The sequence below is a fragment of the Sodiomyces alkalinus genome (genome assembly GCF_003711515.1).
Source record: "Sodiomyces alkalinus F11 unplaced genomic scaffold SODALscaffold_10, whole genome shotgun sequence".
NCBI classification, from domain to species: domain Eukaryota; kingdom Fungi; phylum Ascomycota; class Sordariomycetes; order Glomerellales; family Plectosphaerellaceae; genus Sodiomyces; species Sodiomyces alkalinus.
Genome location: NW_021167088.1, coordinates 461,323 through 477,568, shown reverse-complemented (window position 1 = coordinate 477,568; position 16,246 = coordinate 461,323). Strand labels below are relative to the sequence as shown.

At 55.3% G+C, this 16,246-nt stretch overlaps 8 protein-coding genes across 8 annotated transcripts in view; 4 read left to right on the top strand and 4 right to left on the bottom strand.

Annotated features, from left to right (window-relative positions):
* Positions 1-596: 596 nt before the first annotated feature.
* On the top strand, positions 597-1,937 carry SODALDRAFT_320306 (hypothetical protein; the record flags this gene model as incomplete). The annotated part of the gene is made up of 1 exon (XM_028609523.1): positions 597-1,937. One exon carries the CDS (start codon positions 597-599, stop codon positions 1,935-1,937), a length of 1,341 nt encoding a protein of 446 aa, XP_028463606.1.
* Positions 1,938-3,423: 1,486 nt separating this feature from the next.
* On the top strand, positions 3,424-4,467 carry SODALDRAFT_328187 (DASH complex, subunit Spc34). Its single transcript, XM_028610621.1, has 2 exons — positions 3,424-3,527; positions 3,599-4,467. The coding sequence occupies exons 1-2, from the start codon at positions 3,463-3,465 to the stop codon at positions 4,323-4,325; spliced, it is 792 nt and encodes a 263-aa protein (XP_028463605.1). The 5' UTR covers positions 3,424-3,462; the 3' UTR covers positions 4,326-4,467.
* SODALDRAFT_328185 (DSBA-like thioredoxin domain-containing protein) lies at positions 4,410-5,417 on the bottom strand. The gene is made up of 2 exons (XM_028610620.1): positions 5,259-5,417; positions 4,410-5,177 (listed from the first exon to the last, which is right to left on the bottom strand). Exons 1-2 carry the CDS (start codon positions 5,304-5,306, stop codon positions 4,566-4,568), a joined length of 660 nt encoding a protein of 219 aa, XP_028463604.1. The 5' UTR covers positions 5,307-5,417; the 3' UTR covers positions 4,410-4,565.
* A 495-nt stretch (positions 5,418-5,912) lies between these two features.
* On the bottom strand, positions 5,913-7,165 carry SODALDRAFT_328184 (hypothetical protein). Its single transcript, XM_028610619.1, has one exon. The coding sequence runs from the start codon at positions 7,122-7,124 to the stop codon at positions 6,042-6,044; it is 1,083 nt and encodes a 360-aa protein (XP_028463603.1). The 5' UTR covers positions 7,125-7,165; the 3' UTR covers positions 5,913-6,041.
* Positions 7,166-7,432: 267 nt separating this feature from the next.
* Positions 7,433-9,470, top strand: SODALDRAFT_346038 (hypothetical protein). The gene is made up of 2 exons (XM_028613234.1): positions 7,433-7,678; positions 7,741-9,470. The coding sequence occupies exons 1-2, from the start codon at positions 7,537-7,539 to the stop codon at positions 9,090-9,092; spliced, it is 1,494 nt and encodes a 497-aa protein (XP_028463602.1). The 5' UTR covers positions 7,433-7,536; the 3' UTR covers positions 9,093-9,470.
* On the bottom strand, positions 9,465-11,682 carry SODALDRAFT_299970 (thiol-specific monooxygenase). The gene is made up of 3 exons (XM_028608875.1): positions 11,256-11,682; positions 10,517-11,090; positions 9,465-10,422 (listed from the first exon to the last, which is right to left on the bottom strand). Exons 1-3 carry the CDS (start codon positions 11,387-11,389, stop codon positions 9,562-9,564), a joined length of 1,569 nt encoding a protein of 522 aa, XP_028463601.1. The 5' UTR covers positions 11,390-11,682; the 3' UTR covers positions 9,465-9,561.
* A 1,225-nt stretch (positions 11,683-12,907) lies between these two features.
* Positions 12,908-14,930, top strand: SODALDRAFT_381081 (inner membrane transport protein yfaV; the record flags this gene model as incomplete). The annotated part of the gene is made up of 7 exons (XM_028615147.1): positions 12,908-13,038; positions 13,125-13,323; positions 13,413-13,722; positions 13,889-14,195; positions 14,271-14,582; positions 14,639-14,710; positions 14,774-14,930. The coding sequence occupies 7 exons, from the start codon at positions 12,908-12,910 to the stop codon at positions 14,928-14,930; spliced, it is 1,488 nt and encodes a 495-aa protein (XP_028463600.1).
* Positions 14,931-15,410: 480 nt separating this feature from the next.
* Positions 15,411-16,246, bottom strand: part of SODALDRAFT_337092 (repressible alkaline phosphatase) — a gene marked incomplete at both ends in the record, with an annotated part of 1,748 nt that continues 912 nt past the window's right edge. Inside the window, one exon of the mRNA XM_028612648.1 lies at positions 15,411-16,189. Coding sequence (XP_028463599.1) covers positions 15,411-16,189 — 779 coding nt within the window. The remainder of the gene's footprint in view (positions 16,190-16,246) is intronic.

The window sequence follows — 16,246 nt, the reverse complement described above, 5'->3', positions numbered from 1 at the left end:
GGTACTGACGCCTTGAAAGCCTTCCTGGCTTCCACTGGCCAAACACACTGCGCACACGTCTCGCTATTCACATTTGCGTTTCAGGGAAACATTCTTTCAGATTCGCATTTCATTTTTTCCCTCCCAATTTCCCGATCCTGCCCTGTCTCTGTGGTGGAACCTGCAAGAGTCACAGGTCTTTCCCCCTCCCCCGCCAACACATTACCCCACACTGAGAAATAGTCCCCAAGTCGACAAAAAAAGAAAAAAAAAAAAAAAGAAGGGATCCGGAAAAAAAGGGACAAGAGTGCTCCTCGAGACACGTTCAATCCAGATCACCGAGTCGGAGAAGAAAAGAAAAAAGAAATACAGACCCTGGCGACCACTTATCGGATTGCAAACCAAATATATACGTTTTTACTCGCTTGTCTTTCATGGATGCACCCGGAATACCCGACATTGGGCCACGCGGACTACCCGTCCTCTCTCGAAACAAGCGGCCCACGACCCCGACTCTAAAACTCGCCTACCAAACCAGTACCGGCCGCGGTGGGGGAACTGACCCGGCCTCACCGCCTCAAACCCCGACTTCCGCCTCATCACTGCTCAACCACAAAATGGCGACGAGCAAGGCCTCCCGTCACCTACCCCCTTACCACAACTTGACCCGTCCAGCAGTGTCGCGAAAATCCCACATTCAGCCCACTGGCAATGGCCATCAATTCAGCTATTCCCGTTCCAACCGCTTCGCTCAGTTATCACCACAGAGTAGCTCGGAAGACGATGATGAAGATGACGACGATGAACAAGGTGATGAGGACGTGGATCGGGAATCATCCGATGCCGAATCGTCAGGAACTGACATGCCTCGATCCTCAAGCGACGAGGGAGAAGAGGAGGAGGAAGACGATGACGATGACGACGACGACGACGATGACAGCAACGCCCACGATGACGACGAGTATACTGCCCATGACGGGGTTAAAGCCGGCAACAATAGACGACGTCCCCAAAGTAATCCAAGTGAAGATCGCGACAAGGAAGAGGATGAGCTGGAACTAGACCAGCCGACCGTACTAAGCCCCGCAGTCGAGCGCGCTAACCGGTCCACATCTTTGGCGAACTTGACCGTCGAGGAGTTGTCCGACTTTGACCCAATGGACCAGGAACGTGCCGGTGTCATCGGCCCCACTAGCATCGAGTATCCCGATACGGAGCGGTCCCGCTCTCGGTCTCGCGACATTCGCAGTTCCGCAAGCAAAAGCGAAGGCGAAGGCAAAAGCGGAAGCGGAAGCGAAAGCGGAAGCGGAAGCGATTCCAGCAGTCGCCGTCAATACCACCATTCTCTCGCCTATGCCAACCTCACCCACCGCCCGCGCCGCTCCGAACTTGACCGCAACATGATGTCAGACCTTCGAAATCTGAACTGCACCGCCTCCGAGGCATCCCGGGAGGCATCCCCGGCGGTATCCTCGGCGGTATCTCCGGAGGCATTTCCCAGGGCGGCCCATCCTTGCGATGTCGATGCCAATGACGAGGAGGACGACTTTTTCGACCCCGCCGACGACGCCGCGCTCAAAGAGTTCGCGCGCATGCAGCGCGAGATCAAGATGCGCAAGCGCCGATCCCACGGTAGCTCCATCGGCAAGCGTACGCACTCGGAGCGAAGCGACAGCGACGGCCTCGAAGATCTTATCCCGTTCGGGGACGACATGGCTGCCTGGGATGCCGTAGGTGCCAGTGCACGGCGGTTGCGGCGCCGTGTAGGCGACCGGCGCAGCCTGCAGTTTCAAGACCCACCGCCGGAGCGCATCGAGGAACTCGAAGAGCCCTCGAGCGGCGAGGAATATGCTGCGCGGCTGCGGATGACTCGAGGATTCGGCATGTTGTTTGGCGATGGCGAAGCGCTGGCACGGGAGCTCCCCTACTACGCTATGGAGATTGATGAAGATATTTAATTGGATTTTCGGCGTCTTCTGGGGCGACGGATACAATGCATAAAACGATGGACTCTATTTTTTTATACGAAACAACGATGGCCATGATAACGATGACGACGAGACGAAGGAACAAGAAAACGGGGAGGGTAAAGGGTAAAATTGGGGGAAACGGTATTAGGATATGGAGTTGATGACGTGCCATGCACATCTCGTTACATGCTGCGACACCTTTCGACGATACGCGATACATGACGGGTTATCATCTCAATGGAGGAAAAGCGAAAAGGATAATGCAACGTACACGAATGGTACGATGAGCATAGACGGAGGGTTTTCTGTTGTTCTGCCTTTTTCTTTTTTTTTTTTTTTTTTCTCATTTTTCTTTTTTTGGCCTGCATTTTTTCCCCTCGTCTTTTTGCTCGCCTTACATCTCGAACCCCTTAGCCCTTCACCGATGTTTCTCATTTCTTAGATACCTCGACCATAGACCTTTGATTTGCAGCGTCGGGAACATTCAGCGATGGATGGCATGGCAATGAGACGGAAATGGGACAGCGTTGCCTGATTTGATTTTCCTCTTGTAACTTGTCCCCTTCCTTGCCCTTTCTTTTCTATCCCCCCATAGACCGTTGCAGTGGAGGGGCCTCGGGGCTCTAATGAGATTGTGGCCTTTTCATTGTCCTTTTTGGCCTGCCCCCCTTGCCCAGTCCAATGTGAGATGTCTCCGTCCATGGCGCACCTTGTAATATTTCTTTCACGGGAACACCAGAGAGTTTGTCCGGACTTACAGCCTAGGGATAAACCGAATGCGAGGCCATTTTGGGTGGGAATCACTGTGCACCCCTTTCACCTTCAACCTTTGATAGTACCGAGATCACCATGTTTGAATACTAGTTGGATCTGTGAATGTTGCCTTGGTCTGGCGTCCTTCTGCTAGCTGTAATCCTTGCGAGAGCCCGGGTGATCGGTCTCTCATCCTGACTCTACGACCTACACAGCTTATGAGGCTCTTGTCACGAGCATTGATTCGGCGTCAATCACTCTGCGCGAAGAGTCCTACCGGTCGCTTAAGCCACATTGTCGGCCTGCTGTCAAGGGGGGCGTTTGATCGTTTGCGTGCTGCGACGGTGGTACTATTAGCTATTATCCTGGAAAGTCGCACGAAGAGGTCCGAGGATATGTCGAGACGTGGAGGATGTAACTAGAGGACGAGAGCAGGCGCAGACGCTCTGCGCAAGCGTTGCTAGGTGGCTTCGTGACATGACAGCAGGATGTGTTCGGGATGGGTTCCAAAAGGACAGTGCCAAATTGGAGCCTATATCGATCCCATTACATAAGCATACCCGAGAGGCCCCTCATAGTAATAATATAATGTTAACACACTGTAGTAGTGGGGTTGTCCGTCTACCCCGTACCGATTTACCAACTGCTCCCACTCCCTACCTCCGCTCTGAAGACGAATTACCTTAGCGTTGTCCAGGGCAAGTACGCACAGAGTTTAACGAGGCTTCTTCACTTGGGATCGGAAACGCCGCCGACCGTCATGGCCCTCATCAACGCGCACCTTGAGCAGATTGCTCTCTCATGCCAAGGGATCAATTCTCTTCCGTAAGCCTCTCTTCGCCTACGATGACTCTTCAACGAATCTTATCCTGTTCGACCTAACCCAACTCCGGCAGCTTCCCGCCCCCCAAGATTTTCACCAACGCCCTCCTCCACAACAACGACATCACCTCTTTGATCCGAGATACCGAGCCCCACGAGCGAGCCCTCTTCTCCGTACCACCACCGCTCCCGTCGACCACCCAGTCCTCCATCGCAAAACCGGAGGGCGACCGCCGCAAGACAGTCTTCGCCGTCTCGTCCGGGGAGGTCACAGCGGGTGGGGGGATCACCGGCCGTCCGGCGCGTCGCAACACTGCAGTGGCTGCCGTTCTGGGCGGGGAACTGCACAGCAAGCTCTCCCGGCGGCCATATGGGAGCGGGAGCGGCGGCAACGGTGATGTGAGGGGCGGCGGGGCTAAGAATGATGTGGACGTCGATATCCTGCTACGGGGTGCGGAGAAGCTGTGCGGGGTATACGCGCCTCCCGGGGCTCTGGAGAGGATCTCAACCCTCAGGGCGAGGTGGGCGAGGAGCGGGGCCACGTTGGAGTACTATGAGACGAAGGTGGCGGAGCAGACGGAAGCGCTGGAGGCGTTGAATCGGGGCTATTGGATGGATGAGGGCGAGAGGGAAGATGGACGAGAGGAGGAGGGCACATGGGACGAAGGGGACGATGGCATGACGGAGGAGGACCTACGTGCCGAAGAGGAAGAGGTGCGGGAGCTGGAGAGGAAGAAGAGGGAGTTGCAGGAGAGGTTACGGGCGATGGAAAAGGACCTTGGGGGCCTTTTGCACATGTGATGCATGTGATGCTGAAGGCGTTCTCTGTCGGTGGACAACCTGAACAGAACTGCGGCATGTATGATGATGATGAAGATGATACCCATTTGCGAAGAGTCTCAGATGATATTTTAGCCCCCTTTAGACAATACAATAGACACACATCAATGTCTTCCATCATAAGGGTCAACAGCGCAAGGCCGAGGGCGGAGAAAAAGAACGAAGGAACCGATAGAAGACCCCAAGGCGATGTTTGGACCCTCAACCCTCCTTCTCCTTGATGGCAATAAACTGCTCCAAGAAGGTCTCGGGTCCCTGTGCGCCGCCGACCCGGTACTGCCCCTGAATGACAAAATGCGGCACGCCGGAAACCCCCAACGCGAAAGCCTCGCGCACCTCCTGGTCGACCTCCTCGCCCCCCTTCCCCTCCGCGAGCCAGTCCCTCACCTCAGCGCCATCGAGGCCGCCCCGCTCGGCAGCGGCGACGAGGTGATCCCACGACGTGATGTCACCGGAGCCCTCGAAGTAGGAGCGCATAATCTCGGCGACGACGCGGTTCTGGGTCTCGAGTCCTTTCGCCTTGGCGAGCTGGGCGACGCGGTGCGAGTCGCGCGTGTTGCCGGTGAGGCAGTCGAACTTGAAGTTGATCCCTTCGGCTTGGCCTACCTGCCGGAGATGCGCCTGTAGGGGTTCGAGCCGGCTGGCGCTGAACTTGGATGCCAGGCGCTCCAGGAGTGGGATGCCCGTTTTCGGCGCGTTCGGGTCTAGGTAGTAGGGGTACCATGTTACGGTGAAGGTGTCATCTTGGGCAGCGGGGTAGGTGCGCTTGTAGAGGGCTATAGCCTTATCTAGACGGGCTTTGCCTATGTAGCACTGTTGTTTCTGTTGTTAGTTCTTGTGCTGATGATTCGAGTAGAGGGTCAGTGGGGGGGCCATTTAGGAGGGTGAATATACCCAGGGACAAACGTTGTCCGAGATGATTCGGATGTTGAAGTTGGTCATGTTGGAGGAAGGATCGCGGGGATACAGTGCTGGACTGCAAAATAGTGAACTATTTATAATCAATTATATACAGTGGCTCGACGTTCAACTTCAAGAACGAATAGTGAACTGTTGCTGGGGACATGAGGCCGGTGATGGAAGCATATTCCCCCATGGTTATTATACTGCGTGGTGAATAGTAGTATTTGTCAGCAAGTCGCAATGCCGTCAGCGCGGCGGCATGGAAGCCGGCCAGTTCTTTGCCGAGCATCTAGTTGAGGGATATAAACGTCCAAGTCCGAGGTAGGGATTAGGATTTTTTGCTATAAGGGCGAATCGGAACGTTTTATACAAACTATTAACTCCCCAAAGCTCAAGCAGCGGAAGCGCAGAGGGAAACAGGCAGTTCGTTTCTACGGCGGGGGAGGGGGAGCGTACTCCGTGACCCCCACACCGGAGCCGAATGCGTTGGACGATCGGAATTCCATGTGTGGCGAGCCCCGATCCCTAGACCAACCAGTGTGGGGAACAAAGTGAATGGTTATCCGACCACAGTAAGACATGTCAACAAAAAAAACAAGAACAAGCTGGGGTTTTACCATAGAACCATTTGAAACAGAAGCCAAAAGGGGGTATCTTGATATCTATAGCTCTATCCTAACATGGTCGCATAAACTCCTGCCATGGTCCATGACTGTTCCCTAAACGCCGCCATTCAATCAAAGTAGCTCTTTTGTGCCCAAAATTCCAGCATGGCTATGGATTCCCCGGCCTCCATGTGGAAGGATATGTCACGTCCTTTCCCGAAGGCGGGCTCCGACTGCGTGTTCGTGGTGCTCGCCCCTCTCCCTCTCCCTCTCCCTCTCTCCCCCTCCAATCCAAAGGTGGGTACTGCACCGCACGATCCCAGTTCTCGAGCGAAATATACGGGCTGCGCAGCCAGGCGCGCAGCTCATGCAACAACAACCGCGCATGCTCACGACCAATGAACTCCCGGATAAGCTCCTCCGCCACACCCGCGCTACCCACCATGTCGACCGTCTTGAGGATGGCGACGATGTATTCGAGGAGGAACTCGACGTTGTTGGCTCTGCGACGACGTACAGGGTCGTTTGCGTTTCGGCTGGACGGCTCCGCAGCGTCGTCATCGTCGCCGCTTCGGAGAAATTCAAACACCTGCAACTCGCGCCTCAAGAACATTCGAGCCCGCGATACGAGCTCCGGGTCTGTGTTGAACATCTGGGGAGCTAGTTCGCGGTAGCGGGACATGCGGTTAGACCCGACGTGCAGGGAGTAGAGCTGATTGCGGTATACGAAGCGGCGCCGTGTGAGGGGGTCGTCGCGGTTGTGCCGGCCTCCGGTGTTCAAGGATGTGTATGGTCTGCTTCTAGGGCGGTCGGGACGCTGGTGTCGTCGCAAGTTGTGCGCCTCAAAACGGTAGTATCTTGGATCGCCAGGAGATGTGTTTGCCGCTGCCCCTCTTTCTGCATCGGCTGGCCTTCGATGCGGAGCACGCTGGCTCTCCCTGCTCTTCTGTGGCACTGTGTATGTCTTCCATATCTTACGGTCGTCGGAAAACTCGTAGCGGACCTGTTGAATTTGCGTCTTGCAAAGAGGGCAGGCGGCTTGTTGTTCTAGCCAGGTTATGAGGCACAGATAATCAAAATGCCCGTGACCACAAGGCTGGGCCTCGCAGGGTTCGGAGAGATCCGAGAGGCAGATGACGCAGCAGTCATCGCTGGCGATCGGCTGAGACGATATACCCTCTACTGTAGTCCTTAAAACGGTTGATTTGACATCTCGGAAATCTGGGGTAATTTCTGTACCCGTTGTTGGCATGGCCGTTGTCGGGCAAGAGGGGCGGCGGGATGGGAGAGAGGAGAGAGAATGCGAGGGCGACGAGGGGACAGGGGAAGTTTGTTTCTCAAGTCAAGGGGCTGCAGATGTACGTACCATATTCTAGCCACTTAATTTGCCACATGTTATGTTTTCTGTTGTGGCGTAGCTGTCGCCGACGAAAGTGGTCCGAGCGCGCTAAGAAAGTCCCCACGCGAAATTGCACGCGTTTTAATTGAAGGATGATATCACTGAGATTCCCACTTCGCGTTGTTTTCGCGTCCCCCCGTACGGAAACCTACTTCAGTCAAGTTGAGTATCTTGGCGTCCCTCTCCACAACTTCAGCCTCTTCCCGCGATAGTGGACACTGCTCAATAAACAATTCGGCATCCGTTTATTATCAGTGTATTGCCAATGGACGACCAACAGAAAGCGGCTTTCGAGTCGCAGTCCCTAGAACTCCGCGCCGAACTAAAGACTTGGGAGTCTGCCTGGGCCAAGAGCCACCATGGACGGAAGCCTGGCCGAGATGATATCAAGCGCAACCCGGATATCGGTACGTCGAGAAGCCTTATTCCTATTTCCGCGCTCCCAGCTGACTAGACAACTTTCTCCCAGCCCAGAAATACAAACAGTATAACAAGCTTCGCGACATTTTATCCGGCAAGGTGCCCCCTCCTTCCAAGCACGATGACCAGCAAAAGAAGCGCAAATCAGTCGATTTGAAGACCCAGACACCCTCCAAAAGGCAAAAACATCTCGAGACTCCCTCCAAACCGCGTTCATCTCCATACAACCCAAAATCCACCGCGACGCCGTCCATCTCCAGAACCCTATTTAGCCCCGCGGCACCTCGATCCATTGGACCCACTCCACAGCGGGACGGTCGTGTTTTAGGCCTGTTTGATCTCATGGTAGAGAGGGAACTGGGAACCCCGTCCCGAGGGACCGGCGTGACCGCGATATGCGAAGCTCCCACCTCCCAGACGACGCCGAGCAAACGGAAAGCCGCCGAGATGGAAGACGACGACGACAATGACACGAAGCCAGGCCGCCGAACCCCCATGTCGGCGAGCAAAAGACAGCTCCTGAACAGCTTCCTGACCCCGCTCAAGTCCAAGGACGTCAACGCCCGAGCCGCCAGGACGCCCATGTCCGTCTCCAAGCTGCAGTTCAACACCCCGGCCTTCCTCAAGCGGCACAGCCGGGCCCCGCCCGACGAGGAAAACGGGCCCGTCCCGTCCCCGCCCCCTCTCCGGCTGCCGAGGAAGCCGCTCGGCCGCGGGCTCAGTGCCATCGTCGCCAGCTTGCGCAAGATCGAGGAGGAAGAGACCCACGAGGACGACATGGAGGCTCTTCGCGAGACGGAGGCCGGCGAAGACGCCCCGCCACCCAGAGATCCGGGGAAGCCGCCGCGGCCTGCGTCGAGGTCTGAGAAGGAGGATATCCTCGTTGCCGACAGCCTGGTCAGGAACCTGCCGTTGGGCGGGTTCGACGACGAGGCCATGTACGACAGCCCGGAGGAGGAGGCGGGGCTTGGCCGGAACGGGCAACCGCTGAGGATATTCAAGAAGAAGGGCCAGAAGAGGACGACGAGGAGATCGAACATGAAGCCGGTGTTTGTGAAACGGAGGACGGCCGCTGCTGGGACCGAACACCAGGAAGCAGCAGGCGGTGATGGGGATCCGGACGAAGAAGCTGTCCCCGAGACGCAGGTTGTTCGTGACGGTGTCAAGGATGATGACGGCGTGCCGTCCGATTTGGACGATTTCGTACCTTCGGATGGCGATGGGGAGGACGAAAATGAAGGAAAACCGGCGCCGAAGAAGCATGCCAAGGAGGGTCCGGTCAAGAAGGCGGCACGGAAAGTCAACGAGTTGGCGCATGCCAATTTCCGGCGCCTTAAACTCCGGAACTACGGGGCCAAGGGGGGGCCGGGACAAAATAGCAGGTTTCGGCGGAAACGCTAAGCAAGTCTCAAGAGACTATTCCGGTAGGGTGGCCTGGCGCGTATATGTATATCATATATGCGAGGGTCAGACTTGGGCATGGTGGAAGTGGTATCGGTTTCCATCACGAGTTGGAAACGAGCAAGGTCACGACCGCATCATGGGTGCACAGGCGTATAGTGAGGGTGTTCTGGGTTTAGCGATATTTTTATTCAAGGGTATATGTCGGGATTGGACGGGCTTTCATAGCCCTGCCACTTATTGCTCTGTGAGGAAGGATCGTCAGAAGATCAAAATGTGAGATCAACAGACGGGAGTACCCGGCATGATAGTGACCGAGTTTGTATTCAATGAGAGATGATAGAAGTGTTTGTTTCAACTACATAAGTTGGGACTGGTATCTACAAAGGCACATCCAAGGGTATTTTGTTAGATCTTGCTAAAATTTCACGCATCATATCGTTCCCACAAGCCTGAAGCAGCAATGGCTCTACTTGTGGGTGCTGAGGCTTTGAAGAGCCTGCAGTAGGATAGTGAGTTTCTTGGTCGTCTCCCAGTCGTAGCCCAGAGGCTCGTCGTCCAGCTTCTCCCTTTCAAGCCCGTTCCTATTCACGGCCTCGTTGGCCACTCCATTCACTTCCACCGGAGCAGGCTCCTCCTCCCAGGCCTTGGCGTTGAGGCGTCGCCACATGGCTTTCCGCCTCTCATGCCCGTCCATAAAGGCCTTGAACCATTCTCGACGGAAGGGGGGCAACGGACGTCCAATGCCCTTGCCCGCGGGGGGGCCGGCCAGTTTCCGTAAGGTCTCGAAATAGTCCTCAAAATCAGGAAATACGAGAGTAAAGCCGGCCCCGTCGCCGCGGACAGCGATCCAGTCTTCCTCCCAGCGGCGTCGCTCAGCGAGCGGGGGCAGGGTAGCGCGCCCGGCTAGGAGGCGTGCGGCGAGCACCGCTTGCCATTCAAAGATCTTGAAAGTCAAGCCCGCGCCGACGGCGCCGACGAAGAGAAGCGTCGGGTCCTCCTGGTAGACCACATGTTGATACAGGCCGGGGACGCGGTTGTTGCGAACCTCGACATCGGGTAGGAAGGGCAAGGACCAGGAATAACCGGTTCCAAAGACGATGGCGTCAACGTCAGGAACGGAAGTGCCGTCCGCGAAGTATACAGTGCGATTTTGAACGCGGGTGATGCTGGGATGGCGAGAAATACGTGGATGATTGAAGGCTTCGTCACCAAAGTAGACGTTGATCTTATGACCCTCCATAACCGCATGGACGGGGGATTGAGCAACACTGGTTAGATCGAAGGCGATGTCGGCGGCGGATACGGAAGCCCCGACCACGACGACGCGCTAGCAAAGGGTAGGATATCCAGTCAGTGCCGAGACGAGACTCATAAGTGAGCAGACATAGTAGGTAAAGGGGTGGAAAGCATAAAGGAATTACCTTGCCGGCATAATAATCCCGTCCCCGGAAGTTTTTGCTGTGAATGACGCTCCCCGGACGGCGCTTTTCGAATTGCTCCAGACCGTCAATGGCCGGGATATAGGGGACAGAGTAGTGACCACTGGCGACGACGACTGCATCGAACCATTCGACCCACCAGTAGTCCGTTTCGGTACCGTCCTTGCGCAGGGTCACCTTCCACTCATGGCCTACCTTCTCGACTCTCTCGACGGTCGTATTGTATGAGACGAGATCACAATAGCCGCGGCGGTTTAGGAGGCCCTGGACGTAGTTGCGAAGAACGGTCCAGTGGCGGAAAGGAGTGTCTGGGCCGTGCAGGGCCACCGAGTTCGCCGTGCGGTCATCCGGTATGGGTTCCTGCGAGAAGGACATGGCAAGGGCTTCGACATTGGTCTCGAGATATGGGTAGACGGATGAGTCGGTAAAGCGTTGTTGGGCCAGTTTCGGGGTCTGGGCCGGGAGCCGGTCCGGGACCGGGACCGGAGGGTCGGCGGAGCGATCCGCGAGGCGGGGTAAGTCGGAGAGAAGGGGCGGAGGGCTCTCATCACCAATCCTATGGTATAGCGTCTCAGTCATGCGACTCGACCCACGACGACGAGACATGGTAATGCCAAGGCCAATACTTTATGCCGACTTTGCTTTGGTTCGGTTTGGGTGGGGATAAATTTGTATGGGAAAAGATAAGAACAGATATTCCAAGGGTGAGAATGAGACTCACCAGCAACCCCCGGCGGCCTCTCGCCTCTCAAATACACGGATGAGATCAAACGCCTGTTCCTGGGCCAAAGCATCTACAGCAATAGCCCCCGCGGGACCGGCACCAATGACGGCGACTCTCTTGACGCCTACCATGTCGCGCTCTTGGTAGAAGGGAAGGCTGGCTTGTGGGGGAGGCAGGAGAATGTGCTAATGGGGAGGGAGAGGGAGGTAAGGACGGAGATAGGGACGGAGGTCAAGAGTCGAGACGAGGAGGGAGCTGGGAGCGGAGGTTGGAGGGAAGTTGACAAGGGAAGGAGAAACGAGAGATGCGGCAAGATAAAATACTCGGACTAGAGAGTGAGGGACTGGGAGGAGAAAGGAAGTTATTTAGGTACAATTCCATATAGGTCCATATTTACTTCGTACGTTACTCTCGGCATTTGTAGCTGGGAGACACCTTCCCCGGACGTGGGATGCTGGGTAGCCGAGAACCAGACTTGGAAGGAGCGCCCCTGAAGAAGTTCCTTCCGCCAAAAAGAAAAAAAAAAAGAACACTGAAGGTACAGACGGTCGACAAAAGGACCGAAGCACATTACAGGCAAATGGTTATGTAACGTGTTTCGACTCTTTTGTCAGACCACTGTACTTTAAATTGTACAGTACCCTTAACTCCCTTTCCCCCGACGTCGCTCGTCTCTGGTTTTTCTCCTCTAATTCAACCATCACCAACTTTCAACTCTCATCAACCTCCAAAGATGGAGACGAAACCTATTGCGCAAAGGTGAACTTTTTCAAACTCCGTCTTTCAAAACCCGACATCATGGTATTCGTCACTTTAGTCCGTCGGCGTATGTTGTCATCGCCCCTGCGCACCCGGCACGCTTTCCCTTTTTGCTTATATTGAGTGTGGGAGAACTGCAGGTCTGCACCCTGTCTCTTCGCGCCACGACCCTTAGAACTGGTAACTGAACTTGCCTCGGGAGCAAGATCTCCCTGTCTGCTTATATGGAGTTGTGGAGTCGTGGGGTCGATCAGTCGTCCGTCGAGATGTGTCTTCCGGTTGAACCATCTTAGCGTGCATGGCGTTATCGACCCCTGCCGACTCGACATCACTGATGTTGGCTGCTCTGGCTTCCATCGAAGTTCATACACATACCAACGGGACGCTCTTTGACTAAGGTACCATGCTTCTTGCATCGTCCCCACTGTTCGCTGCGAAGGGGCCCATACAACGTAAGAGCCTCCCTGCCAGGAGCGTTGGGAACTATTATTGCGCAATCTTTACCAAGTCCCAAGGGTCTGGCCAGGATATTTCCTCCGGCCTCTGAATCTCTGTTGATCCCATAGTCTATGATATAGACAGGCCTTGATACGTCTGACGTCGGGATCTCGCCGGTGTTTGAACCTGCGGTGAGAGATTTTGTCAAGCTGGTGTTGTGTTCTTGTTATAATCATGGCCCTCGAAGCGTATCGCATATCATCCGAATCGGCCTCTGTCCCTGACCCATTGGAATTGCCGTCAAGAATTCAAATCTGGTGATGAACTGTTCGCGGAGGCCGAATCCCCTCATTTGCTTAGCCAGTTCCGTTCAAGATCCCGCGTTCACTCGCCGTGTTTGTTCTCTGGTTCTGTTATTCGTTTCGTGTTAGCAAGCCATCCGCCACAACAAGATGGCCGTATCTACCTTACCTGGATTCACCGAGAAAGACACCGGCAATGATTCGCCTTCTGATCAAAACTCGGTCGAGCTAGCCGAGTCCCTGGAGTGGGACGAGAAGGAGGAGGCGAAAGCCAAACGAAAGTAAGCGATGACCGGGTTCAAACACTCGGCAGGGAAGAACTTTGTTTGTGATTTGCTTGTGATGCGGGCTCTAACCTGTCTTCCAGAGTCAATTTCTCCGTCTTGCCTTGGCTGTTTCTTGGACTACTCGTCTTCCAGCTGGACCGCATGAACATTGCGAGCGCCCTGACAGGCGGTTTCGCCGTGGCCATCGGTGTCTCCCAGGACACTGTCAATCTCGGCAACCAGCTCATGTCCATGGGTATTGTGCTCCTAGAGATACCCTCTAACATGCTGCTTCAGAGGGTGTGCTTCCTATTCCTTCTCCTCGACGCTTGCCACGAGCGTTATGAGTTCTCGAAAGTTCTCTGCTAACAACTCATCTCCTGTCGTAGCTTGGTCCTCGCGCATGGATTTCGAGTCAAGTATTCATCTTTGGCCTTGTCGCCATGCTCCAGTTTCTCCTCGTCAACCGTCCCGGGTTTCTCGCCTCCAGACTCATCTTAGGCTTTGCCGAAGCTGGATACATTCCGGGGGCAATCTACACACTCTCTACCTGGTATCCCAAGCGCGAGCTTGCCCGTCGCGTGGCCATCTTCTTTTTCGGCATGTTCGACGGTAACGCTCTCAGTCCCATCTTGGCCTCTGGCATTCTACACATGGACGGAGTCCAGGGAATGCGAGGTTGGCAGTGGCTCTTTTTGCGTCAGTAATCCCCCCTTTTCCCCCTCTCCCCTTTCCCTTTCCCCCCTTTCCCCTTTCCCCTTTTCCCCTTTCCCCTTTTCCCCTTTGCACCTCCTGTGGTATACACAACCAACGTCCATCCGCCATCCCCGTTCCCAAGAGTGACTAACATAATTTCTTTTTGCAGTCGAGGGCCTCTTCACCATTTGCGTTTCCTTTTTGCTCTTCTTCGTCCTCCCTGGGTCTCCTGATCAGCCCCGTCCTCTCTTGAGCCGCGGCCTCATCCACTTTACGGAGAAAGAACAACGGATACTCCAGCGCCGCCTCGAGCTTGACGATGAGTACAGAAAAGGTGGCGCACAGGGCATGCGCATCCCCTTAAAACTCGTCTGGCGCATCGTATGTCACTATCGCCGTTGGCCGCACTATGTGTCTACCTTTGCCGTTTTCTCAACTTGGTCGCCCCTGACGACCTACACTCCGTCCATTATCATGTAAGTTGCCCCCTGAACCAACGAGTCTTTCCTTTTGATGTCCTAGTGGTTACTAACACGGGAGGCTTGCCGTAGGTCTCTTGGTTTCGATTGTATCGCTGCCAATGCTCTAGCAGCAGTGGGCGCCTCGCTGGCCCTCGTTGTCGTTTTCTTCTTTGCTTTTATCAGCGATCGCACCAACAAGCGGGGACTTTCTGTCATTCTAGCCCACCTCGCCTACCTGGTCGTCCTTATCGTCGCTCGCACTGTCCATCCCCATGTCGGTCGGTGGTCACGCTGGGGTCTGTGGACGGCTGTCAACAGCTTGGCCGTCGGATACCACCCCGTGCATAACTCGTGGGTGCAGCTCAACTGTCGAGAGCCAGGCGAGCGGAGCATTGCTATTGCGTACGTGATTCATGAAGTTTCCATTGGAGAGCTTGCTTGCTGACTTGAGCCAACAGAATGTTGGTGATGTCTGCCATCAGCGGTTTGATGGTCGGTACGCGGTATTTCAGGGGAAGTGATGTGCCATTGTAAGTCCAAGAATCGTCGCACCATGTCAGCCCCTCCGAACAAGATTCTAACATGGCTTTTAGTTACAATACCGGTCTGCGAACGTTGATTATCATGGTCTCCCTTGGCATGTTCTTCGCCATTGTACAGAAGGTCGTTTACATTGTGCATAACCGCCGTGTGCGGTCGGGCAAGCACAAAACGAAGGATGGCTCGCCTCCATACATTTATGTGCCTTGAGGTGACGGAGTTTTATTTCGAATTTATTGTGCGGAGAGTAACTTTGCGAATGATCGAAAAGTGAGGATAGTAATCGAAACTCTGTATACATCTTATGGTCGGACATACTTGCCCTGTCCACGGCTCGTAAATGGCGTAGGAATATCGGACTCGGAAGGGCATTGCCTCATACCCCGTGTTACGTATGAAGAGCACAGCATCGTAGGAAAATGGAACAGGAAACCATAGCAAGGTGCGTGAAAAAGCGGCCATATAGATGGCGCAGTTTATGATTGATAATGAGACATCTAGAATTTGACAGTTTCTATACATGGCGGGAAAGATGTGGAATGGGTAGGCAATGTCTAGATCCTGTTTTCCTAGTCTTGCCAGTCTTCCTAGTCTCATGTCTTCATCGCCTCAAAACACCCTGCCGATTAGTACATGTCTAAATAGGAAGGACCGATACCCCGCCTCATGCCGGGGTGATAAAGTAGTAGATCAATGCCAGTGGTCGCTGACAGAACGCTGCTCAAGGCCGCGCTTGGAAACCCAGTTGGTTCCGTTGGCGCGCAGGCGCTCGGTGGCGGCGTCGAGGTCGACAGCGCCGCCGAGGATCTTCTCGACGATGCGGGGCAGCTCGGTGTTGTCGAAGTTGCCAGCGAGCTCGGCCTTAAAGGCGTCGGCCTTGTCGCCGGCGGCGTAGCCGAAGAGGGTGACGTCGGAGGCGGTGTGGCCGCCGCTGGACCAGTGGACGCCGGCGCGGGCGCTGAGGAGGGCGAGGACCTCGCGGGCGGGGTTGGAGGAGGAGACGATGGTGTTGATCTGGGCGTTGGTGGCGCCGGCGAGGCCCATCTCCGGGAGGATCTCGGAGACGAGGAAGGCGCGGGGGTCGACGCCGGCGGGGCGGTTGCGCCAGACGCGCTCGATGTGCTCGCCGGAGCGGCGGGTGTCCTTGAGGCCGAGCGGGTTGAAGCCGTTGAGGGTGAGGCCGCCGCACTCGTGGTCGGCGGCGGACATCATGACGGTGTCCGGGTGGTCGTCGATCCAGTCGCGGACGAAGCCCATGACGTCGTTGTACATGATGGTGTCGTGGAGGTGGGCGGCCGGGTCGTTGGCGTGGCCGGCGTGGTCGATGCGCGAGGCCTCGACCATGAGGAAGTAGCCCTGCTCCTTGCAGTGGGTGGCGCGGTGGAGGGCGTTGACGGCAGTCTCGACCATCTCGACCAGGGAGGGCTCGTCCTGGTCGATCTTGCGGTCGATCTCATACTTCATCTGGTCTATTGATTGATCGTAGGTTAGATTGGGTACTTGGCATATGAATCATAGTAGGGGGC

Bases quoted from the DNA above. Each gene is read 5' to 3' on its own strand.
- SODALDRAFT_328184 (XM_028610619.1), bottom strand. From the start codon at position 7,124: ATGCCAACAACGGGTACAGAAATTACCCCAGATTTCCGAGATGTCAAA.
- SODALDRAFT_346038 (XM_028613234.1), top strand. From the start codon at position 7,537: ATGGACGACCAACAGAAAGCGGCTTTCGAGTCGCAGTCCCTAGAACTC. The intron at 7,679-7,740 runs GTACGTCGAGAA...ACTTTCTCCCAG, and splicing joins CAAGCGCAACCCGGATATCG to CCCAGAAATACAAACAGTAT.
- SODALDRAFT_328185 (XM_028610620.1), bottom strand. From the start codon at position 5,306: ATGACCAACTTCAACATCCGAATCATCTCGGACAACGTTTGTCCCTGG. The intron at 5,178-5,258 runs GTATATTCACCC...CAGAAACAACAG, and splicing joins CGGACAACGTTTGTCCCTGG to TGCTACATAGGCAAAGCCCG.
- SODALDRAFT_328187 (XM_028610621.1), top strand. From the start codon at position 3,463: ATGGCCCTCATCAACGCGCACCTTGAGCAGATTGCTCTCTCATGCCAA. The intron at 3,528-3,598 runs GTAAGCCTCTCT...CAACTCCGGCAG, and splicing joins CAAGGGATCAATTCTCTTCC to CTTCCCGCCCCCCAAGATTT.
- SODALDRAFT_299970 (XM_028608875.1), bottom strand. From the start codon at position 11,389: ATGGTAGGCGTCAAGAGAGTCGCCGTCATTGGTGCCGGTCCCGCGGGG. The intron at 11,091-11,255 runs GTGAGTCTCATT...GCTATACCATAG, and splicing joins GAGGCCGCCGGGGGTTGCTG to GATTGGTGATGAGAGCCCTC. The intron at 10,423-10,516 runs GTAATTCCTTTA...ACCCTTTGCTAG, and splicing joins GGGATTATTATGCCGGCAAG to CGCGTCGTCGTGGTCGGGGC.